The following is a 26,864-nucleotide window of genomic DNA, read 5'->3' as shown; positions in this document are numbered from 1 at the left end:
AATTAAACCAAGATGTGGCCTTGGTTGCACTGCAGAGAAGAAAATAAGTGTGTTGTTGACTTTTTGCTCCTCAAATATCAACAGATAAATATTACATTTGGTCGCAATTGCAAGTGTAAGCTCCTTTTGACCAGCAGCAGAAAGTGCCTGCCTCATACAAAAGAAAGTTTGTCACAAGTATGAAATGTATGAAAGTTTTTGTCTCTTACATATTTGGACAACTGTAAAGTCAGTCTGTGTGACTGCGGACTGATAACATTGCAGTGTGCATGCCAGGCCACTAGTTGGCAATGTAAACGAATCTGTGAGTGACATTTAGCAATATTTATTATTTTATTACGTTATTCCCCGACTTCGTTATATCACAGTACACACCGAGTACAACGCACAGTGTTGATGGACTTTGTATTAAGACTGTGTGGAGTAAATGTAATGTATGAATAGGGTTGTACGGTATATCGGTATTAGTATAGTACCGCGATACTAATGAATCATATTCGGTACTATACCGTCTCTGAAAAGTACCGGTCCTTCTAAATCACTAATCCTCGCCTCCATGGCGACAAATAAAGTGACTATTATCCTTGCAGGACGAAGAATGGCTAAACATGCTTCACTACACACCGTAGCTCACGGGCGTCAAAATGTATACAAACGTCATTGGTGGATCTACACCTAAAATCCACTGCAATGATACCAAGTACATTTAGTCAATACTACTATGATTACATCGATATTTTTTGGCATCACAACATCTTCTTTCGTTTTTTTTAAAATGTATATTATGTTTATAAACTCAGGAAATGTGTCCCTGGACACATGAGGACTTTGAATATGACCAATGTATGATCCTGTAACGACTTGGTATCGGTTTGATACCCAAATTTGTGGTACCATCCACAACTAATGTAAAGTATCAAACAACAGAAGAATAAGTGATTATTACATTTTAACAGAAGTGTAGATAGAACATGTTAAAAGAGAAAGTAAGCAGATATTAACAGTAAATGAACAAGTAGAGTAATCATTCATTTTCTACCACTTGTCCTTAATAATTTTGACGAAATAATAGAATGATAAATGACACAATATGTTACTGCATACGTCAGCAGACTAATTAGAAGCCTTTGTTTGCTTACTTACTACTAAAAGACACATTGTCTTGTATGTTCACTATTTTTTTTAAGGACAAACTTACAATAAGAAACATATATTTAATGTACCGTAAGATTTTTTGTTAAAATAAAGCCAATAATGCATTTTTTTGTGGTTCCCTTTATTTAGAAAAGTAACAAAATAATTTTGGTACCGGTACCAAAATATTGGTATCGGGACAACACTACTATTTATGAAAATATTAGCATTTGTGTTTCTTCCTTTCTTTTTGAGGAGTTCTATTTTCTGACAGTCTAAGAGTCCGTAAATGCGTGGTGACTGGTGAGCGTAGGATACACAAAATGGGAGAGCCGGTTTACTGAGATGGCTGTGGATGTTGTTTTGGCTCGTTTTAATAAAGTGATTGTTGCTCAACTACCTCCTCGTCATCCTTTTAACACTTACTTTACTGATGTTTTTCTATCCGATCTTAATAGCACACAAAAACGTCAGAATCCGGGATATGTGTAACTTCATTTGGGATGCCTATATAAAAGTGCAATTTGCGGAAGTCTTCAGGAAAATCCGAAAGAGTTGGCTAGTCTGAGCATGCATCTGAGGAGCAAGCATTTTCCAGCACGCTTTGTAGTCCTTGCAATGATCACTTTTGAGCCTTGACTGTGTTATCATGCACCTTTAATGTGTTATTTTGAAAGACAGGGTTTAATAGCTTTTAGTAGTATAGAATTAGATTATTGCTCTTTCTGGTGGTAATCTGCACTGTAAAAAATTACCGTAAAACTGCGGCAAGAAATTGCTAAATAGCAACAGTAAAAGACCGTAAAATCAAAAATTGTTTATCACAGTGGTACATGCAGTGGATTCCTGCAAACCGAGAAACAGTTATATGTTATAATATGTAGAAAACACATGACGTTGCTGTAAAAATAATGAACAATTCTAAAATACATTTGCAAATACCATAATGTACCGTATTATTTTGTCTAAATTAAAGATTTTGCAGATTGTACATTCAAATTTACAGCATAGGACTGTTAAGCATTCAGCAAAATCATACCTTAATTTCTACAGATAGAAAAAGTTGAATATATATATATTTTTTTGCATTAAATGTTGTTTTCAAGGACAAACAAACTTAATTTAAGTGTAACTAAGGCCCCAGAGAACTACTGACCTCTGCTGTATGTAAACATAAAATAATATTGTTGATTGCTCCAGGTCCCAACTTTGCCAATTTAGTCCGTAGTATTTCAGCTGCCCACTACAGGTTGGACACTGGCTCTTGAATATGAATGTACCTATTTGTTTGGCCGGAGTCAACAGAAGAAAGCATTTAGCTATGCATGCCCATTGCACATGCGTGGTGCAGTCTCTGTGAACCAGACGGCAGATGTGAAGTTAAAGCTCACAAAGAAAGTCAACTGCAGCCACCTATGTGGCCTTCTCATTTGGTGGGGGTTACCGTTTTCGCACACTGGAACGCCTCCCTCTGAAAAGCCTCTTAAAGTTTCAAAATAGATCTGCAACCAACGTAGAACTAACTAAGTCAGCCATTTAAAGAATGTTAGTCCAAGTAAGGAGTTGGTTAAGTTTAGGGCGAAGGAAAACAGAAAGGCCATCGTTATAAAGAAGACAAAATGGGATTTTGTTTATGAATATTCTCATTCATCCAGGTCATTGTAATCTCAGGGCATTCAATCGATCGCAACTTGACTGTTTGGTTTGTCTTAGAAGACGTTTTGCCTTTAATCCGAGTAGGCTTCATCAGTTCATGCTCATAGACTTAGATTGGTCAGATCTAGTCTTAGACTTACTGTAGATTGGTGTGGGGTCTTACGTGTTACTGATGTAGCTTTATTTTGAAGCCGGACTGCGGATACAGGATGGGGCTGGGAATAACCGGATGTGTTACAAGAAAGTGACGTTAATCAATTAGAGACTTACATTGTAGAACAAGCGTTGCGGTCTGTATGAATGCGAATGTCTTAAATGTGGAAGAGGAAGAGAGCGTCAACCATATTCTTACAGTTTGCAATAAATGTAATGAAGAGAGAGCCATAGGTACGCAAAGCTGTCAGAAACTGGAAACAAACCGACTTCACAACAAATATTCTTAGCATGAAACATCAAGAATCTGCAAAAGCGGTTATAAAATATCTTCAAAAGACTGGACTGTATAGTAAGATCTGAGTGGCAGAAGAAAACCCGATAAAGACCTGTGTAGGGCAGCTCTTGAAAATAATTGGTAGACTTCAGTTTTGCTAGTTTAGAAGGCATCTAATGTCTTGCTAACCACCTTTAGCGACTGTTTTAGTCTTTGAGGCAAGTTAAAGTTGAGATAGTTGAGTGCTGCATAGCATCGTTGTTTTAGGGGTTTGTGTTAAAGCATTAGCCTAGTTAACTTCTGGCTAACAACATCTTTTTTTTGTATTTTTGTGGCAATTTGTTTCAGACATTGAGGGGTCATGTCTATGTGCTTGATCGTAAACTGCATCGAAATGAACCACAATTTGTGTTTAAGTGTAGTGGAACTGGTTGGAAGCATCTATTTAACAGATACGGAGCATTTAAGGCTCACTTTTAATAGCTCACTTGAAGGAACATGTCACGGGAGGCTGTGTTGTGATTTGTCCAGTGAAAGGTTGTACAAATACTTTCAAGTTAAAATGTACCGCTCACCTGTCTCGGAAACACAGGCATTTTGCAGACTCTGGTACAATGGTGACAGGGCAGCACAGTACTGGGGTGTTTAGTGCAAGTGCCTCACATCGGAAAGGTCCTGGGTTCGATTCCAGGGCTAGGGGTCTTTGTGTATGGACTTTGCATGTTCTCCCCGTGACTGTGTGGGTTCTCTCCGGGTACCCCGGCTTCCTCCTACCTCCAAAGACATGCACCTGGGTGTAGGCTGATTGGCACTAAAATTGTCCCTAATTTGTTTTACGGTAAATTGCTGCCAGTATTTTACCGTAAATTCTATGGGGTTTTTCGTAAACAGGTTAACAATATATAAGTTTTTTCATAGTAGTTTACCGAAAGCAAAAACAGATATCAACTGTAAAATTAACCGATTGAACATCAACATACCATAATGTCCTATACATTGTGACTATACTTTTTACAGTGAATTCCTGGCAACCACAGCTGCCAGTATTTTACCGTAAATTCTGCAGATTTTTTTTTTTAACGACGTGACACTCTCAGTATGAATGGTTAGTGCAAAGCATCCTTATAATACCACTGTGATATTCTGGAACAATTGAAGAGAAAGGCAGACACATACACAAATAGACGTCGAAGACATTGAAAGAGTAAATTAGGTCAGTTTTTTGGGTGTAATATTAGATCAAATTAACTAGAAATCTCATATAAAAATTGTCAATTGTATTACATAACGTGTATTTGTATGTGCTAGTTAGGTAATTAGTTATTCTATTCTGTTAAAGTTCTTATTTGCTGAAATTTATTATGCAGGCCGGACACAATTTGATTTTTAAATGGTCCCCTGGGTTATATCAGGCCCCGGGGTCGGGATTTTGACACCTGTGCCCAACTCAAGTGACAATAGTGCAGTCCCGAGATGTGACGTGACCACCACCATGACGGTGGGCAAGATGTATTCATCTTGCTACTCACTCGTGTTGCCAGCTATTTAGGCCAGTGGTTCTTAACCTGGGTTCGATTGAACCCTAAGGGTTCGGTGAGTCGGGCTCAGGGGTTCGGCGAAGGTCAAGACACAATCGACTTATCGTGTAAATAAAAACTTCTCCCTATCGGCGTATTACGGATACAGCAACAGCAGAAGTCACACTGATTTGCAGGTGTGTAATTTGTTGTGAGTTTATGCACTGTGTTGGTTTTGTTGTTTGAACAAGGTGATGTTCATGCACGGTTCATTTTGTGCACCAGTAAAAAAAACATGCATACTTGCCAACCTTGAGACCTCCGATTTCGGGAGGTTGGGGCAGGGGGTGGGGGGCGTGGTTGGGGGCGTGGTTAAGAGGGGAGGAGTATATTTACAGCTAGAATTCACCAAGTCAAGTATTTCATATATATATATATATATATATATATATATATATATATATATATATATATATATATATATATATATATATATATATATATATATAATATATGTCTTAATAAGGTTATCCAAAAAATAGTGCTCGATACCGTAGTAGAGCGCAATATATGTATGTGTGGGAAAAAAAATCACAAGACTATTTCATCTCTACAGGCCTGTTTCATGAGGGGGGGTACCCTCAATCATCAGGAGATTTCTCCTGATGATTGAGTCTTGTGATTTTTTTCCCCACACATACATATATATATATAATATATATATATATATATATGTATATATATAAATAAAGAAATACTTGATGAAATACTAAGTCAAGTATTTCACATATATATATATATATATATATATATATATATATATATATATATATATATATATGAAATACTTGACTTTCAGTGAATTCTAGCTATAAATATATATTTCTTTTATTATATATATATATATATATATATATATATATATATATATATATATATATATATATATATATATATATATATATATATAAGAAATACTTGACGAAATACTAAGTCAAGTATTTCATATATATATATATATATATATATATATATATATATATATATATATATATATATATATATATATACCGGTATATAAGAAATACTTGACTTTCAGTGAATTCTAGCTATAAATATATATTTATTTTATTTTATTATATATATATATAAAATAAATACTTGAATTTCAGTGTTCATTTATTTACACATATACACACACATAACACTCATCTACTCATTGTTGAGTTAAGGGTTGAATTGTCCATCCTTGTTCTATTCTCTGTCACTATTTTTCGAACCATGCTGAACACCCTCTCTGATGATGCATTGCTGTGTGGCACGCACAAAAGTGCTTTCATCAAATGCACTAGATGGCAGTATTGTCCTGTTTAAGAGTGTTACAACATTGGTGTTTATGGCAGACGAACTGCTTTACGGTAGACAAAAACGTGACTGCTGTTGTGTGTTGTTACCGCACGGGGAGGACGTTAATGAAACTGCCTAACAATAAACCCACATAAGAAACCAAGAACTCGCCCTCCATCATTCTACAGTTATAACGTGATTGGACAGGCACGCTGTTTATATTGTGGGTTAGCGGACTCAGGTCCGCATGGACCTGAGTCCACCTGAATTTCGGGAGATTTTTGGGAGAAAATTTGTCCCGGGAGGTTTTCGGGGAGGCACTGAATCTCGGGAGTCTCCCGGAAAATCCGGGAGGGTTGGCAAGTATGAAAAACATGGTAACACTTTAGTATGGGGAACATATTCACCATTAATTAGTTGCTTATTAACATGCAAATTAGTAACATATTGGCTCTTAACTAGTCATTATTAGGTACTTTTTAATGCCTTATTCGGCATGGCCTTATTATAACCCTAACCCTCTAACCCTAAACAAATAACTCTATATTAAAAGTCTTTGTTACTTAGAATATGTTCCCCTAGTGTCCAAAAAACTCTAAATTAAGTCTTTGTTACTTAGAATATGTTCCCCATACTAAAGTGTTACCAAAAACATATAACTTTGTTTTGAATTTGAAAAAAAACCTACATTTTATTTTTCACTAAAGAAGGGTTCGGTGAATGCGCATATGAAACTGTTGGGGTTCGGTACCTCCAACAAGGTTAAGAACCACTGATTTAGGCAATAATGGCTCTGTTTTTATCGGGAATCTGTACTGCTACACAAAGTGTACACTGAAAGTATGTCCAAGATAAGCTGTCGAATAAATAGTTTGTTGCAATGCGAGAGTTGTGTTTAGACCCCGGTTCCTTTATTTCGTGGCATGAACGCCTCCAGCCGAGTGTTTACACTCTCCCTTCAGGCTAATAAAGTCTGTTTTTCAAGCAGTTGCTATCACCGTCTCCTCACTTGTGGTAGCTTGTTGAAGTTTAGTTTGGAGGTGAGTAATGGTGTGGTTCATACTTAAATGTTTGGAGTTAAAAGTCACTTTGTTATTCAAACCCCTGTTATTAACCCTTAAAATCTACCATCCAGTCAACCACCAACTCTGGTAAAAAAAAGTATGACTTGCTGGGGCAGCCTAAAGCCTCAAATGACGTCTTACAAGATGACGATATTTTGAAAATGGAGGCCCCGAGGTCCAAACTGTTGAGTGAAGTGTAAACTTTCAGCCTGCGGCCAACTTTCAGCATTGCTGGGGTCTCGGGTCATTATAAAAACCAAGCACTTTTGAAATTTATAGTACGGTATCATACCGTGAAAGCAGAACGTATCTCTCGTTTCCTTCCCTCCGAATACACAGGCGTTTGTAACTGAGGAGGCAAAGTGCTTATTGTTGAGGCAAGTACACATTTGCTCGCCTTGAAATGCCACAGCTGTGTTTAGCTAACCTCAGCCAGCGAGTCTTTAAAGTAACACCACATGAGACCAGGCTGCCATTTTCTACAGTTAACTGCCTCGCTACGGGCTTTGCGGGAATTTTTTTCCAAGTTTTACCGTAAGACTCTTCTTCCTGGACCAGTGCCCTTAGCGCTTTGTGAATAGATGGGGGGGGAGTTCCACTGGAAATCATCACGGGGGTCTGGTGTGACCGTTCCATAAAGTCCGTAGGTGTTCTCAAATCTCTGTGGTTGAGCTGCATCACATTTCTGCCACATGTCTCTGGATGGTCCTTCTCTGTAGACCTGCACACTTCACTCTCTGTAATTACATCTGGACCACTGGTAAGGGGAATGCCTCCATCTTACAGGAAGAATCATAAAACTATAAACCAGACTGCTCGGTCCTTCAGAAGTCAACTTACTCATCGTCTGAGCTGTAGCACATTAAAGAACCGTTCACATAGAAACCAGTTGGATAGTTATGATGACTAATTACCTGTTGTAGCTGACTTCATCGAACCAGAATCAGGAGTGCAGCCATTGGAGGGTAGTTTAGATTGTTTAAATTTTCCAGCGCAGGTGGCCCATCCATCCATCCATTGTCTTCCCCAGCCAACAAGTGTCGAGGCCAGTGCTAATCAACTGGTGGCCCAAGGGCCAAATCCGGCTCAAGAGTGAAACCAGACTGTCCCGTGACTTGGAAAATACCAGCATTTTTGCGGAAGAGTCCTATAAACACTAGAGCTCTGTCATATAGATGAGCTTTGACTAGCTTTTTTTTGGCAGTAGTTCACAGGTGTCAAACTCAAGGCTCATATTTTTAATGTGCCCCACCACATCATTCTAACATGGCCCGCCACATAATGTTATGTGGTCTGCGGCGTTCGCCATATTCCCCTCAATTCCCCCCCAAAAACGGATGAACTCGCAGGAATATAAAGACAATATAACATACATCCATAAACGTGGATGCATATGCAAAAGTGAAATATATTTATCTGTACAGTAATCTATTTATTTATATCTGCACCTAATTGCTCTTTTATCCTGCACTACAACGAGCTAATGCAACAAAATTTCGCTCTTATCTGTACTGTAAAGTTCAAATTTGAATGACAATAAAAGGAAGTCTAAGTCTAAGTCTAAACCATTTCATTTGAATGTGGACTGGCAGTCCCTCCAATATTTTTAATGTGGCACGCGACATAATTCAAATGTGGCCCACCACATCATTTATGTGACCTACGAAAGGCTGAAAATAAAAAAAGCACTTTCTGGCTAAAAGTATTTGTTCTTTAATCAAATAATTTTGTCATCCTGTTAAAATAATCGCCTAACTAATTTTTTTCAAGTTTTTGGGGAAAGACAAGAAAAAATTCACTTTGCTTAAGTCACACACTTGACATAGGCCATTATTTAAAGGGGTAAAACCTCATGATTTGATCAACAGAGGATGTAGGCGATTTTACCATAGGTCAGGGGTCTGCAACCCACGGCTCCGGAGCCGCATGCGGCTCTTTCATGCCTCCGCCGTGGCTCCCTTTGGCTTTGAAACCGAATTTCAACAAATAATGGTTACTTGATTTATTATATTTCATTTTATTTAGTTTATTTTAATTTAACAGTTGTTATTTTGGAGAGTTCTGGGATCTTGTCATATGAAAATAAAACACATTTTAATATATTGTCGATGGAAATGTATGTCACAGTCCTTATGCGACATCTCTTGCTGCCATGCAATTGTATTGTTGTTAGCGGTCAACCCCTAGCAATGGACAGATCAAAAAAGAGAAACATTTTTATTAATTTGCTGTTTTTATTGATGACTAGGTAGTTGTTTTAAATTTTTAGTCAAATGAATATGCCGCAGTCGTATGCCTTCAGAACATTGGAATGAGTTGATTTTTATTTTTTTATTCATTAATAAGGGAAGGAACAGTGTATTTTTTTCTAATGTTCAAAATAATTTGATAATTTGCTTCGTTATACCCAGAAATACATCAAATAAGTGTTTATTTTCATAAGTCCTATAGCACAAGTGTAAGGAAACTATAAGTGGTGTTATCGTCATTTTAGGAAACTAACAGAGTTCGTGGCTCTCGGTGGGTTTTATTTGGGGGGAAATGGGCTCCAATGGCTCTTTGTATGCTGAAGGTTGCCGACCCCTGCCATAGGTGGACATAATTTAGGCGGAAAAAAAAAACATTTACCAAAAATTAATTAGGCGGTGCAAATTGCAAAATTGTGTAAAAAATGGTATTGTATGTTTGTATTCATATATATATTCACTGTTACATGTGGCTCTTTCAAGGCAGCCATAATTGCGATGTCGCCCTCAATAAAAATTTGTTTGACACCCCTGCAGTAGGTAAATAAATACAGCTTATTTTCAGGAATAATGAAGCGAGAAGTCCGGCCCTTAGCTGTCTGGAAATGTGGCCCCCAAACAATTTAGTTGAACAGCACTGGTTAGGTCATCATCAGCATTAGGTCTTAAACCCTAACTCTTCAATGCTCCAAACAGCACCTGACTGCAATAAAACTAAAAAAGAAAAGAAAACATACATTGGTGTTGTATTCAATCAATGACTTTGAGTTTGGCCTCAACACCAAAATCATGTGTTGCCTATTCCTTTTAGGGTCATCGAATGCACCACAAAGCCTACATGTGACAAAAATATGTTCCATTTTTCCAAAACTGAAATCTGAGGCTAACGAATGCACCAAATTGTAACTGTTATTCATCCACTTGCTAATTTACTGTTAATATCCGGTTGCTTTCTGTTGTAACATGTTTCTATCTACACTTCTGTTGAAATGTAATAAGCATTTATTCTTACGTTTTTTTGGATACTTTACATTGGTACCCAAACCAAGGAGTATTAGGGGCCATACCAATGCTGATACAATGTTGTTATTCTTATAGCCAGACCTGTGTGTTTCGGCTACTACTTGTTGCCATCCTTAGAGGTTGTCACGTGATGGTCGTCAGGTACGGAAAAAAACACAACGGTCTGGCTATAAAAATAACAAAATTGCATAATTTTTTGAAGACCTAATGAACCTCTTTGGATTGCTGATACTGATACTTAAAATGGTCAAAATAATTAAATGATTACATTTTTTATCACAATTAGTCAATTTTAATCAGACAAAAACACAAAATGTCGATGTAACAATATCAATTAAATATTACAATTATTTCTTGATTCCCTTTTATTACATACAATATTTGGATCAGTGGCCTAGTGGTTAGAGTGTCCGCCCTGAGATCGGTAGGTTGTGAGTTCAAACCCCGGCCGAGTCATATCAAAGACTATAAAAATGGGACCCATTACCTCCCTGCTTGGCACTCAGCATCAAGGGTTGGAATTGGGGGTTAAATCACCAAAAATGATTCCCGCTGCTGCCCACTGCTCCCCTCACCTCCTAGGGGGTGAACAACGGGATGGGTCAAATGCAGAGGACAAATTTCACCACACCTAGTGTGTGTGTGACAATCATTGGTACTTTAACTTTAACTTTTTAAATTCAATCGTGCACAATAAATAACCATGAGCAAAAACTATTATTGGGACTGATTTAAATCCTGTTTTTTTTTCACTTCAAGTCTTCCTCTACCCAGGGACTTATTTCATTTGTTTTTAAATAAAAATATATTTCTTAATCACCATGGTATTGACCATATACTGATACTTACTGATACTGATACTACTATATTACTATCGTTATTGTCGATTTTTGTTTTTATCCGCACACCCCTGTTTACATTCACGAGCTCTCGCTAAGTGGCTTATCGTACATTCTCCTACACCATACACTACAGCATGTTTAGCTACTCCTTGTCCTCCAGTGATAATGCTACGTGAAAGAAAACATACTTTATTTGCTTGTATCTTTCCACAGTGCATTGAGAACGCGTTTTTTTTGCGTGTCGCTGTTAAATTTACGGTACACAGCTATGTTTCATTAATATGCATTATTACGATATGAAGATAGTATTAAAAGCTCTATGGGTTATAAATTATTTATATCACCTGCAGTATATTGCACAGCCCAAATACCAAACCATTCTTTTTTCGAAACAATCTCTTTCACTGAGTTTCAATTCATCTTAAACATCTTCCTACCAGTTTGTGACAAAGCTGTTGTGATGCATTTCCCAAAGTGCTCTTCTAAAATGACTCAATTGGGTTATGTTTGTTTCCATCGCAGCGCACGAACGACCACACAGCAGTTTGGAGCAAATGACACAAGATGGTGAAGATGAAAGTAGGCCACACCAGATGCTAAGCTCAAGTGAAGACCACGTTGGAGCACTGGAAGACATTAGTGGCAGCCTGACTTCCAATGGATGCTTAAAAAGTTCTCGTTATCAACAACGAGATGTGGCCCCCCGACTTTGGACCTCCACATGTGCAACTGACTCTTCCTGGCTTTGGCAGCATCTTTGACGATGTACAGGACCACCTGGGACCGTTAGCTTCAGGTGGCGGCTCAGTGCACGGGATGTGCCAAGCACCCAGAACCTCCTTGGCCTTGTCTTCTCTGGACCTTCTCAGCTGTAAGACCAGCAGGTCCAACACTGACAGAAGAGAGGGAAGTATCCCCACCACCACACATGTGAAACCTAAAGAGAGGTTTATTTGCAGTTCCCAGCCTACACCTCCTGTATCCTACATGCTCACACCTCCACCATCATCCCTTTCCTCCTCCTCATCATTCTTTGTGACCTCCTCCATCGACAAAAACTCTCACCAGCAACAACTCCAGGAGGAGTTCCGTACCATAAAACCAGAGCCAACAGAGGACTTATTCCACATTAACACACAGCCGAAGGATCTGTTCCACGTTGGCCTCCAGGGCCCAGCGGGAGACCAGCGGGACCAATCGTGCCTTTGGACCGACTGCAGTACCGCCTGCAGCAGCCAGGAGGAGCTAGTGAGGCACATTGAGAAGGCGCACATAGACCAGCGCAAAGGGGAGGCGTTCGCCTGCTTCTGGGCAGACTGCGTGCGGCGCCGCAAGCCCTTCAACGCCCGCTACAAGCTGCTCATCCACATGAGGGTGCACTCTGGAGAGAAACCCAACAAGTGCATGGTGAGCCGTTATCTGGAAAACTGAAGCGATGACCATCTAGTGGTCCAGTTCGGTTTGGTGCGGTAAATTGTGATCTCAAGAGGATTGTTTAGTTTTGAAAATGGCCCTTTTGTGTTCTTTACATTACTAAACTGTCTATTCCCCCTCAGCCAATCAGTGAACTGATCTCTGCATCACTCCATTCTTTGGGTACAGCTAAGTGGAAAAGTAGTTCAGATCTTTTTTTTTTTGACTTGCGGTGTCCCAATACAACTGTTTCGCTTTTGATATGATACCGATATTAGAGACTTGAGTATTGGCCGTTACTGATATTGATCAGATATGATATCAGCAGGAATCATACATACTTTTATTTTGTAGAGTAGAATGTTAGAAAATGTTTGACCAAGTGAAATTAGTCAAACACAGAACAATGGGAGGCATTAAAAACACTAAGCTATGTATTATTGGCTGTCTACAATTTACTTATGCTGTCTTTAAGTTGAAGTGGAGTGGTAATTGCTATTGCTACAATAATTTATTAAGTTAAGCTCATGATGCAGTAAGTTGAATGATGCGGACACGTTTGTTACTGGATACTTTCTAATACGCTTCTGTCTTGGAGACTTCACTGTAATAGACTATAATTATTTGATTGACAAATGTCGTGTTTACACTGAAAAAGTGTTCAATAAGGACACTTATTACGTATGTCTATCTTGTTTGCTACTGTGTGCTTAGCTGTTGTGTAGCTGCTAGTTCCTAGGCGCCTATAGCGTACCATGTTTACCTTTTGTTTACCTTGACTAAAATACAAGAAAATACTAACCTTATGTGCTTATTGGGGGACATTTAGATGTTAACTGGTTGTGTAGTTTTATTAGTAAACATGCTGCAGGACTGCTTGTATTGGGGACCTTAGATACTTGTTTTTTGCGGATATTTGACCGATATCCCATATGAATATCGGATCGGTAAACACCTACTTTTGACTATAGAAAATGTGTAAAAGTTGCTGGAGAAAGCGATCAGCTCAATTCCTAGTTTGTGAACCCGTTCTCAAATAAAATGTTAAGGATAAATACAATTTCAAAATGGAAAAATTAAGAATAAAAAAGAAAAAGAAAAAAGTATGTATATATATCTCATAAGTAAAAATATATTATTTATATCATTTTATATTATATATATAATAATAAATATATAAAAGTATATATATACATATATATATACATACACACACACATATACATATATATATATATATATATATATATATATATATATATATATATATATATATATATATATATATATATATATATATATATATATATATATATATATACATATATATATATATATGTCTTAATAAGGTTATCCAAAAAATAGTGCTCGATACCGTAGTAGAGCGCAATATATGTATGTGTGGGAAAAAAATCACAAGACTACTTCTACTACTTCTACTACTTTTTCCCCACACATACATATATATATATATATATATATATATATATATATATATATATATATATATATATATATATATATATATATATATATTCACATATATATATAAACATTAATAATAATTTTAAAACATTTAAATAAGACATCAGAGTCACAAAGTCTATTTTAGGGAAAACAGTAAAAAAAAGAAAAAGAAAAGTTTTCTTCTTGTCAAAACTTGATGCACATCATTAACATTGAAATTGCACTTTTAACATGTGTACATTTATAGAAATATGATTCAAAATATCTCAGATGTTCATCGCCAAACAGATCATGACATGCGCACACCACCTTTTAATGTCTCTATTGCTGTAGGCGGGCCGTGTAGTAATTATGTATGTATATTTAAAGTTCTTGGCACTCCATGCAGTCAGATTTTTTTTAAATGTTATGACTTCTTTAAACGATTATTGAAGCAACGGAATATAAATCGAAGCTTTAAAAAAAAAATCAAATTAATCAATTTAATCGTTGCAGCTTTACTTGGTATTAGGGGGGTAACGGTACGCCTTAATCCTGGTTATGTACTTTGTTTTAAAGCCGAGTAGACATACGACTTTAAGTTACACTTCCTGTTTCTTACACTTAATGTGTACCGTGTGGAAACTCGTCAGCGCTGTTCCTGAACTGAACGTTCCGCTACAAAAAAAATATGACTTCAAATAAAAGTACACCCTTACTCTGTTCTTTTACATTTTCATTGATGCTTCCTGTTTTGTTAAGTAGTTGCCAAAATGCTGTCAGCAAGAGTCTGCAGAGTCTCCCACACTGGGATAAATTTGTTTGAATAGTTTAGTAAAATTTGAGCCGCTTCTACAGTATCTTAGGTCATGATGTGGAATACGTCTGGAGGCAAACACAGGTCTGCTTTGTGCATCTCGTTGTTGTTTCCCAGCTTGCAATATCAACATTTGCATCAGACAGCTGCCCCTAGTGCTGTAAACACCTAAGTTTAGTTTCTAATTGATGGGGTGACTCACTACTACGATACCTTGTCAGCTAGTAAAACTGCAAATCAAACATCAGCTCATTAAGGCTTTTAGCAACACCTCTTACCTTTACCATCATTTTTTTCACCTTGGGACACTGAAATTGAGTGGAGGTGAAAGTATTTCTTCTAGTTTTTAGCTACTGTTTAATTAAATGCTGTGACTTTGTGCTTAGGGCTTTTAAAAGAAACTAGGTCACATGTATTTACTGACTCACCTGTAAGGAATCATTATTTGTTGTTTTTCTCGTGCGGGTTACTTAAAGCAGGACCAATTGTACTTTTATGAGAAACAAACACTTGGAAACAGATTTGTGCATAGCAGTGAGCATTATTGTACCAAATTATTAAGTACAGCTCCTGCAAGAATTGTATTGAAGTGTATTTACTGTGTTGTTGTATAATTATATTGCATTAGTTTAGCTCAGGGGTGTCAAACTCATTTTAGATGGAGGAAAGTCTACGCCAAAGTGGGCCGGACTGGTAAAATCACGGCACAATAACTTAAAAATAAAGACAACTTCAGATTGTCTTCTTTGTTTAAAAATAGAACAAGCACATTCTGAAAATGTACAAATCATGTTTTTGTTTTTGTTTTTTTACACTTTCATGTTGCGGTTAATAGTATTCTACCTTTATTTGTCGTTATTCATACTTTATACTTTATAAATTATGAAATAATGTTCATCAGTCAACTCATTGGTGTTAATTTTCAATCTATCAAGATAAAATATCAAGATTTACATCTAATCACAGGATTTTATTTATGTAGTTTGCTCATTTTATATCATGTGGTTTATTTTTATTTTTTTTACATATGTAGCACAATCTACAAATATACAAATAATTGATATTGCGACATCTAGTGGACACATTTAGAACAGCAGTTTCTTTCATTCAAAAATTGAGACTCATTTTTATACTGACCAAACTCATCCTGCGGACCGGATAAAACCTGTTCGCGGGCCTGTTCCGGACCACCGGCCGTACGTTTGACACCCCTGGTTTAGCTGCAAGAGGCTGTGAAAGAGGAGAGAAACAGGGCTGTCATTTCTTGTTAAAGTCCAAATCCTAACTTGCTCACTTGGGATCTTGGAAAACCTTTTTATGGTGTGTTTGGTGTACTTGCAACAGCAGTGGAAAAAACTTTAAAGCACCAAAATGACATGTGATGCCTCTCGTCAGTTCGAGGGATGCACCAAAGCGTTTTCCCGCCTGGAAAACCTGAAGATCCACCTGCGGAGCCACACGGGGGAGAAACCATACATCTGTCAGCACCTCGGCTGCTTCAAGGCCTTCAGCAACTCCAGCGACCGCGCCAAGCACCAGCGAACGCACCTGGACACGGTCAGTCTACGGCTCCTTTTATTTGGAATTCTGCAGAGACAACAACCATCCCTGGAAACAAGCAAGCAAAAGATAAACATGATTTATGTTCTGATTAATTAAATAGAAATAGTAAATTGCGTGTGAGTGCTAAGAGATACTGTGGAAGTGAATTTAGGACTGTAACAATGGCTTGTACATCACAGCATACCATAGCAACTATAGGGATTGGTGCCTTTCACATTTTAATCGATACAGTGAAAATTCCTGGTACCTGGGAATCGATACCACTTTTCCATACTTTTATGTGTGTTTGTGTGGTAATAAATGGTAATTAGTTTTATGATAAAATCTAAACACATTTACTTGATGTTTAGCAGTGAACCTGGTGTATATTTTTCTTTACACTTATTAGTAGGGGTGCTACAAAAAATCGGTTGACATCCGAATCGCGATTACTATTTATTTTGATTGTAAATCGATTCATAATTAAAAAAAAAAAATTGTTTTTCAAGAATCCATTTTTTTTTTACATCTCCACGCTAACTCACTGCGCGTATACATCAGCAGCCAAAAGGGGCTATTGTAACCTGTTTTGAAAAGGTTTTATTATAATATTCTTTAAAAAAATAATATATAACAAATAATATATCGCAAGAATCGGTTGTAATTAAGAATCATGTTGAATCGAGAATCAGTTCTGAATCGAATCATCACCCAAAGAATCAGAATCCAATCGTGAGTTGTTTTGTGTAAGATTCGCATCCCTACTTCTGAGTCTCATTTGCAAGTGTCCTCAGTGTTGTAGTCAGGAAGTAGTCTTTGCCATTAAGCTGATGTTATTACACACCAGCAGTTTGATTGTAACGTGCATCTTCGTTGTAGTTTTCATTACCAAATTTGAAGGTGTTGAAATCGCTATGTAAAATCGCTATTACTAATCAGTAGCATGTCTATGGCAAATTCAAAGTATATTAGCATCGAACTAGCACATTTTGAAAAGTGAAGCCTTACTTTTGAGCGCTTTCTATTAGGCATGCTTGCTTTGTTGGCAATGGAGAAAAAGACTCCTATTTTACATCGTTAGACCCGTTAAAGAAAAGATGGTTGAAGTGGATAATTTGTTTAGAAAATAATGTATGATACTTATTTATGGTATGAAGCACCTTTTTGACGATAAATAACCAACTGGAAGAGTAAAAAAATAGGTGCTTGTTACCACAAACATATTTTGTTTTGTTTATCTATATATATATATATATATTAGAGATGCGCGGATAGGCAATTATTTCATCCGCAACCGCATCAGAAAGTCGTCAACCATCCGCAATCCACCCGATCTAACATTTGATCAGAACCGCATCCGCCCGCACCCGCCCGTTGTTATATATCTAATATAGACGATGCAAGGCATTAGTGCGGTTATAAAGCTTTTGCCTGTTAAAGAAAGGAGACTGATCCAATGCAGCACAGACATTCGCGTGCCACGCTGTCACGACCCAGACGCACACCAGTGCGCAACCATATGGGAGCCGCGCTGAGCGCACCTCCAAGCGCGTCTCGCTGCCGGCGACGGCCGGGTATATGGGCCCGACGCTCCAGCGCCATCCATTTTCAGGGCTAGTTGATTCGGCAGGTGGGTTGTTACACACTCCTTAGCGGGTTCCAACTTCCATGGCCACCGTCCTAGCTGCTGTCTATATCAACCAGGGTGAGCCCCACCCCTTTCGTGAGCGCACTGCGCGCGGAGTGACCCCTGTTACGCGCCCCCGGCAACAGGGGTGGCGGGCAGGTAAGCTGCTTACCTGCTGCGCGTGACGCCGGCCGCGGCGAAGGCGGACGAGGCGGGGGGGGCGGTGCAGTGGGCGCGGTGGTGACCCTGGACGTGCGTCGGGCCCTTCTCGCGGATCGCCTCAGCTACGGCTCCCGGTGGGGCCCTCTCGGGGGAAGGGGCCTCTGTCCCGGACCCCAGCGAGGCGTCCCTTCTCCGCTCCGTAAAAGTGTCCATCTCTTTTTTTTTTTTTCTTCTGTTGTGGCATATGCAGCAGGTGCCTGCTCGTTTTTCGTATGTGGGTAACAACATTTAACTATGTATATATATTTCCGAATTGGTTTAACTGCCACCCGCCTGAATCTATTTAAAATCTAATTTTTTTTTTTATTTCAACCACCCGACCCGACCCGACCCGCGGATAAAATCTAATTTTTTTTAATTTCATCCGCCCGATCCGCGGATAATCCGCGGTTGTGCCCGCAAACCGCGCATCTCTAATATATATATATATATATATATATATATATATATTTTTTTTTAAGGTGCCATATGTAATAATGTGGCCAGAAATGGTACTGCAATCACAGTCAAAATTCTGGAGTCCCCTCCCTCTCTCCCTGATGGAGGTTGCCAGGTACGCAGCCGAATCCATCTCGATCGACTAGGCTACTCCAAAGAACTTCAACTTTCACTGCCTCTTACTAGGGGTTGAGGTGCTGGGACCATAATAGCTGAATAGACAAGCGTTTTGTCAATAACAAATCTCAAACCAACACATTTTACACAGAATTAGGCTATTTTCAGGAAGAAGTACGTCATGCCTGCGCACTAGGGGTGTGGGAAAAAATCGATTCGAATTCGAATCGCGATTCTCACGTTGTGCAATTCAGAATCGATTCTCATTTAAAAAAAATCTATTTTATTTCTTATTTTAAAATTTAAAAAAAAATTTTTTTTTTAATTAATCTATCTAACAAAACAATACACAGCAATACCATAACAATGCAATCCAATTCCAAAACCAAACCCGACCCAGCAACACTCAGAACTGCAATAAACAGAGCACTTGAGAGGAGACACAAACACGACACATAACAAACCAAAAGTAGTGAAACAAAAATTAATATTATCAACAACAGTATCAATATTAGTTACAATTTCAACATAGCAGTGATTAAAAATCCCTCATTGACATTATCATTAGACATTTATATAAAAAAATTAAAAAAAAGAACAATAGTGTCACAGTGGCTTACACTTGCATCGCATCTCATAAGCTTGACAACACACTGTGTCCAATATTTTCACAAAGATAAAATAAGTCCTATTTTTGGTTCATTTAATAGTTAAAACAAATGTACATTATTGCAATCAGTTGATAAAACATTGTCCTTTACAATTAAAAAACTTTTTACAAAAATCTACTACTCTGTTTGCATGTCAGCAGACTGGGGTAGATCCTGCTGAAATCCTATGTCCATCCATCCATCCATCCTCTTCCGCTTATCCGAGGTCGGGTCGCGGGGGCAGCAGCCTAAGCAGGGAAGCCCAGACTTTCCTCTCCCCAGCCACTTCGTCCAGCTCCTCCCGGGGGATCCCGAGGCGTTCCCAGGCCAGCCGGGAGACATAGTCTTCCCAACGTGTCCTGGGTCTTCCCCGTGGCCTCCTACCGGTCGGACGTGCCCGAAACACCTCCCGAGGGAGGCGTTCGGGTGGCATCCTGACCAGATGCCCGAACCACCTCATCTGGCTCCTCTCGATATGGAGGAGCAGCGGCTTTACTTTGAGCTCCCCCCGGATGACAGAGCTTCTCACCCTATCTCTAAGGGAGAGCCCCGCCACCCGGCGGAGGAAACTCATTTCGGCCGCTTGTACCCGTGATCCTATGTATTGAATGAATAGAGAATCGTTTTGAATCAGGGAAAAAAATCGATTTTGAATCGAATCGTGACCCCAAGAATCGATATTGAATTGAATCGTGGGACACCCAAAGATTCACAGCCCTACTGCGCACAATATCACAACAAATGGAAATAATATGGTTATTGTCTGTACTACCAGAAAACAAAGACTAAAACAAACTGCAACCAAGGCTAGCAATGGTTATACTGGTGAAAATAAGTAGAGCATGCTTAGCAGCCTAATGTATGATTTGTTGGCATGGGAAATCACAACATTACCTAGAAGCAGTCTGCTATCAATACGCCTGTTTGCATGCCAAATGCTTAAGCTTAAACCGGATTTGACGTCCCATGCAACAAATGTATTTAAATATAGTACCGTTTGATTTTATGTGAATTGTATATCCGCAGTAAAGTCAGTGCCTATCGCCCTAATAGCAATCCCTTAGATACCATGCGAATGTGCCCCCCAAGGTAACGGCAAAATAACTGGACATAATAGGCAATGGAGACAGACGTACTGTAACATTTTTGATGGAGTTGTAATCCAGTGAAGAATGACAACACTTTTAGACCTCATAAAAAATCTGACAAAAAACTTGACACAATGTTTGTCCTTTCAAATGGTCTATTGTAAACATCTGAGATGTACATTGATCGTATGCTTCTCAAATAGGGGGGCTTTATTTCTGTTTGAACAATACACAAGCCACCAGCTAGGTGACTAATCAACAGGGTGCCTGTCAAATATGCTACAAACAGAGTTAATAAACAGAACTTATTTAAAGTCGTAAAAAAATTTATTTCAGCTTTTTTTATTCATCTATTTATTTGTATGCAGAATGCTGGTGCCAGCAATTCATACAGTGACTTGTACCGATAAATAAATATGGTCCGGTTCTCAATAGCATGTCAATTTAGGGTGGGGGTCGTGAAAGAAAATAACAAACACACGTAAACTCAACTTTTGTCTCTCTTTCTGTCCTGTAGCCTTCTGATGAAAGGTAAAACATTTTTTTTCGTGTTCTTCCCGTTGTTGTGTTACTTTTTTGTGTGTCAACTTCATCCTGGATAGACAGGAGTTCACGTCATGAACATGTCTAGTCTTCTAGATTGTAGTGTATGGAACTTGCATGCCGAGAGACCATCTTTTTTTTTTTAATCTTCATCCGTTTGTTGCGTTTTGTTGGCAGAAGCCGTACACCTGCCAGATCCCGGGCTGCACTAAGCGCTACACCGACCCCAGCTCACTGCGGAAACACGTCAAGAGTCACTCGGCCAAAGGCGTCCAGAAGCAAGAGTCCAAGGTACGACACGGTCTCTTCCAGAAAGCTAAAAGTTGCTTTTTTACCATTAAAGAAGACCGATTATGGAAACTAACTTTTCTTACCTATTGGGACCTGTTTTTGTGTAGTTGGGATCTCTATAAGTCCCGAAAATTTGAAATAATGGATAGATGGAATCTTGCCTTCCTTCCGGCAGCACGGTGAAACAGGGGTTAGTACATGTGCCTCACAATACGAGGGTCCTGAGTTCAATCCCGGACTCTGGATCTTTCTGTGTGAAGTTTGCATGTTCTCCCCGTGACTGCGTGAGTTCCCTCCGGGTACTCCGGCTTCCTCCCACCTCCAAAGACATGCACCTGGGGATAGGTTGATTGGCAACACTAAATTGGCCCTAGTGTGTGAATGTGAGTGTGAATGTTGTCTGTCTATCTGTGTTGGCCCTGTGATGAGGTGGCGACTTGTCCAGGGTGTACACCGCCTTCCGCCTGAATGTAGCTGAGATAGGCTCCAGCGCCCCCCGCGAACCCGAAAGGGACAAGCGGTAGGAAATGGACGGATGGATGTTGCCTTCCTTCATACTTCCGTCAAACAAGCCATTTAGAATTTGCCCAATTTGTGACATTTTTTCCCAGTAGTTAGGTCAGCAGATATCTCCATATATGGTAAAAATGTACCCGAAGAGCTTTGCGCGGGTCCGCCATTGTAATCCGACGCTGTAGTCAATAGGCTCCTTTTTCTCTATCCTATTGTTCTGGGGCAGACTGGCTCATATATGCACATGCGTACACATACACACGAACATACTAGCTTTGTTAGACAAGATCATGGACTGTATTGGACAATATAGTTTACATACATCCATTTATTACACGTAATAAGAAAATGTAAATGCCTGACTTACCTAACGAGGAGGAAATGAGAAAGTTTGGCGTCAAATGAAAAAATTGTCTCCATCTTTCAAAGGCATCCTCGTTTTGTTCCTGGCTTTGTCATGAATAAGTTGAGAATCGTAACGACGCCTTTTCAATTTACTAAGGTCTGACATGTTTAGTAACTTTACCAGTGGCACTAGCCAGACGAAGAGGGCGGTGTGTAACTGGAAACCTGAATGTGACACACTCACGGACATTCTAATTGGTCAGTGGAGGGCGGGACATCGAAATGAAAACAATAACAAGATTTCGGGAATGTAAATCTAATTTTGAAATGAGGATATCCCGGCTGAACTACTGTTATCAGTTATAGAGGTATTCGAAAATAACATGATTTATTAATGCCTTTTGACATATAAGGGCCATTTAATGATCACTTGACATGAAATTATTACATATGGCTCCTTTAAATAAAATATAAATACAAATATATTTTAAGATACCGTATTTTTCTGACTATTAGTCGCAGTTTTTTTTCATAGTTTGGCCGGGGGTGCGACTTATACTCAGGAGCGACTTATGTGTGAAATTATAAACACATTACCGTAAAATATCAAATAATATTATTTAGCTCATTCACGTAAGAGACTAGACGTATAAGATTTCATGAGATTTAGCGATTAGGAGTTACAGATTGTTTGGTAAACGTATAGCATGTTCTATATGTTATAGTTATTTGAATGACTCTTACCATAATATGTTACGTTAACATACCAGGCACGTTCTCAGTTGGTTATTTATGCCTCATATAACGTACACTTATTCAGCCTGTTGTTCACTATTCTTTATTTATTTTAAATTGCCTTTCAAATGTCTATTCTTGGTGTTGGGTTTTATCAAATGAATTTCCCCCAAAAATGCGACTTATACTCCAGTGCGACTTATATATGTTTTTTCCTTCTTTATTATGCATTTTTGGCCGGTGCGACTTATACTCGGAAAAATACGGTACCTTAATTTTTTAATCAAGTACCGTATATGTGTGTTTGTTCTCTCTAAACACTCCAATAACAATTACGTTTAAAAATCCTTAAATAGTACGTCTTCATGTCCTTCAAAGACAGCATTGGGAAAAAAAATTTTTTTTAGCATCTTAAAAATGACATTATTACCAAAACCACCTCACTTTATTGATTAATCAGTTGTGCTTAAACACAATTCATACCTTTTAAAAAAGCACAATAACTGCATAAATTTAACGAGGACAGGTTTTAAGTATCTTTTGAAATGTTTGAAACAAGGCTGTGAAATGCATTACTTAACTGGGCCTAAGGACAGGGGACTTCTTGGCAAGACTAATTTGGAGTTTGGACACCTTCACTAACCCACAAAGGAGTCTAAAGAAACCAGTGGTGATTCTGGCCCGTGTTTGCGTGACGAAGCCGTATTTGCGCAGCAGGACCAGAAAAGTTAGCTCTGATCTAGTCGGATGAAAAGTGCAGGGCAACACAGTTTGCATTGTTCATTGTTCTGTGCTATCTGGCCGGGTTTGTTTTCCTTGGAGGAGAGCGACACAGAGGCTTTGTTGCCTTTAAACACAAACACGTGTGCTCGCGTGTTTGTGACGCTGCAGTCACAGCTGGAAATATGAATTTCATTAACGAGATGCCTCAGTTTATGGAGATGCTGGATGAGTTTCAAACTGTACACAAGAAGTCCAAATGTGGTGTCACTGACTTGCATTTCCCATCAATTGGGTTGTGGCATGTTTATATTACCCACAAACTGTCAACAGGGTACTAAGCACTTCGGTAAACTATGTAACCTGCCTGGTTCAAGACCAGGGCTCGAACCTGAGAGCACGAGAGCTCTAAGCATCGAGCTGAAAAGCCCAAGCTACCTACTTGATGTCCACAACAGGGAGTGAGGTTTATCAACGTACTCTCATACAGCCACATTGGCTAGCCTGGGGTGGTTTGTAGTTCTACTACATTCCACTGCGGTATAGCGCAACCTTAAGAATGGAACCTAATCTGTTCTATAACTTCCACATTTTCCAATAGGAAACAATGTAAAATGTAGAATAATCTCTTCCAGGGTCAAACTGTGGCCGACAGACAATGTTTTTAAGGTCATACAATAACATTCTTAAGTGTCATACAAGTGTAAAAAAAAGTTTACCACTGTTGCCACTAAGCCAGGGGTGTTAAACGTACGGCCCGAGGGCCGGTTCAGGCCCGCGAACTGGTTTTATCCGGCCCGCGGGATGAGTTTGCGAAGTATAAAAATTAACCTGAAATTTTTGAATGAAAGAAACTGCTGTTCTACATGTGTCCACTATATGTCGCAATAGCAATTCTTTGTATCTTTGAAGATGTTGCTACATATGTACAAAATAAACCACATGATGTTAGTACATCAGTCGAGAAAAAAGAGCTAACTACATAAATAACGTCCTGTAATTTGATTTTGATATAATTTGTTTATCTTGATTGAAAATTAACACCAATGATGAACATTATCACATAATTTATTCAGAAAATATAAATAACGACAAATAAATTATTAACCGCAACATGTAAGTGTGAAAAAACCCCCAACAACATTATGATTTGTACATTTTTAGAATGTGCTTGTTTTATTTTTAAACAAAGAAAACAATCTGAAGTTGTCTTTATTTTTAAAGTTATCGTGCCGTGATTTTACCAGTCCGGCCATACAGGTCACACTGAGGGTGGCCGTATAAACAACTTTAACACTGTTACAAATATGCGCCACACTGTGAACCCACACCAAACAAGAATGACAAACATATTTCGGGAGAACATCCGCACCGTAACACAACATAAACACAACAGAACAAATACCCAGAACCCCTTGCAGCACTAACTCTTCCGGGACGCTACAATATACACCCCCCGCTATACCTCCCCCACCTCCTCATGCTCTTTCAGGGACATGTCCCAAATTCCAAGCTGCTGTTTTGAAGCACGTTAAAAAAAATGCACTTTGTGACTTCAATAATAAATATGGCAGTGCCATGTTGGCATTTTTTTCCATAACTTGTGTTGATTTATTTTGGAAAACCTTGTTACATTGTTTAATGCATCCAGCGGGGCATCACAACAAAATTAGGCATAATAATGTGTTAATTCCACAACTGTATATATCGGTGTCGGTTGATAGCGGAATCGGTAATTAAGAGTTGGACAATATCGGATTATCGAATATCGGCAAAAAAGCCATTATTGCACATCTCTAATTTTAGGTTTTCTGTCTTGACGTCTTGATGTTTTCCTTGGTCTACCAGTATGCCGGCCTTTCCATGTTGTTTGTACTTGGTCCAGATTTGAGACAAAAGCTGACTGTGAACTATCGACATGTTTTGCAACATTGCGTGATGATTTACCTTCTTGAAGAAGTCTGATAATCCTCTCCTTTGTTTAAATTGACATCTTGTGTCGGAGCCATAATTCATGTCAATCCACCTGGTACAACAGCTCTCCAAGGTGTGAACACTCCTTTTTAACTGCAGATAATAATATTGAACGGATTTAATGTGATGCAGGTGTTAGTTTTGGCAATTAATATTTACAGTGTGATTCCATAACTATTTGATTTAGAATTGAGTGATTCCATACTTTTCACTGTGCTTGATATAAAAAGAAAACTGTGACTGACTACTACAGTTTATATAACTGATTTATTTTAGTGTTTCTTAATGCCAGAAAATTGCTGTTGTCTGCTTTTTTTCTACAAAATAAAAAAAACTGACTAACCATCCTCCAATGGTTGTATGACCCCAACAAATAGTCCTCTCAGCTCTACAGGCAGTTTTCAGTGGAACGCACTAATGGCCGTTTTTTGTCTGTCATTCTCACAGATTCACGTGCACCCGATGGCAGGATCGGACCTGCTGAGAGGATCATCAGCTCTTACGGTTATAGACAACTTTGCAGGTAAGCAGAGATGAAAGCAGCAGGGATTTGTGTTTGCCGTCCTCGACCGTGGACCTATAGTGAACATTTGTGACGCCCTTTAATTGCTGTCAAAGTGTAAAAAGAAGTTGACCACTGCTAATAGTAAAAGACTGAAACTTAAAGGGGTCCTATACTGCTCATTTCATGTTTGTTTGTTTTAAATGATAGTGTTTACATATGTACACTCATGCATATAATCACTTTTCATCAAACATATTAATGTTGTTGACCTAGGGCAGGGGTCAGCAACCCGCGGCTCTAGAGCCGCATGCGGCTCTTTAGCGCCGCCCTAGTGGCTCTCTGGAGCTTTCTCAAAAATGTATGAAAAATGGAAAAAGATGAGGGGAAAAAATATATTTTTTGTTTTAATATGGTTTCTGTAGGAGGACAAACATGACACAAACCTCCCTAATTGTTATAAAGCACACTGTTTATATTAAACATGCGTCACTGATTTCGAGTATTTGGCGAGCACCGTTTTGTCCTACTAATTATGGCAGTCCTTGAACTCACCGTAGTTTGTTTACATGTATAACTTTCTCCGACTTTCTAGGACGTGTTTTATGCCACTTCTTTTTCT

The 26,864-nt window shown here is 38.6% G+C and overlaps 1 protein-coding gene and 1 long non-coding RNA gene across 2 annotated transcripts in view; one reads left to right on the top strand and one right to left on the bottom strand.

Annotated features, from left to right (window-relative positions):
- The window catches only part of LOC133619010 (uncharacterized), a 29,919-nt gene extending 13,275 nt beyond the window's left edge, over positions 1–16,644 (bottom strand). The window contains exons 1-3 of the long non-coding RNA XR_009817377.1: positions 16,484–16,644; positions 16,247–16,381; positions 16,073–16,165 (exon numbers count right to left, since the gene is read on the bottom strand). This is a non-coding gene — a long non-coding RNA (uncharacterized lncRNA). The remainder of the gene's footprint in view (positions 1–16,072; positions 16,166–16,246; positions 16,382–16,483) is intronic.
- LOC133619008 (uncharacterized) overlaps positions 1–26,864 on the top strand; it is a 36,053-nt gene that overhangs the window by 4,589 nt on the left and 4,600 nt on the right. The window contains exons 2-5 of the mRNA XM_061979873.1: positions 11,782–12,666; positions 16,331–16,492; positions 21,340–21,453; positions 26,188–26,263. Of these exons, the coding sequence (XP_061835857.1) occupies positions 11,953–12,666; positions 16,331–16,492; positions 21,340–21,453; positions 26,188–26,263 (1,066 nt within the window). The 5' untranslated portion in view covers positions 11,782–11,952. The remainder of the gene's footprint in view (positions 1–11,781; positions 12,667–16,330; positions 16,493–21,339; positions 21,454–26,187; positions 26,264–26,864) is intronic.

This window comes from Nerophis lumbriciformis, linkage group LG19 (assembly GCF_033978685.3).
Source record: "Nerophis lumbriciformis linkage group LG19, RoL_Nlum_v2.1, whole genome shotgun sequence".
Lineage (NCBI taxonomy): Eukaryota > Metazoa > Chordata > Actinopteri > Syngnathiformes > Syngnathidae > Nerophis > Nerophis lumbriciformis.
This window is presented reverse-complemented; position numbering and strand designations above follow the sequence as displayed.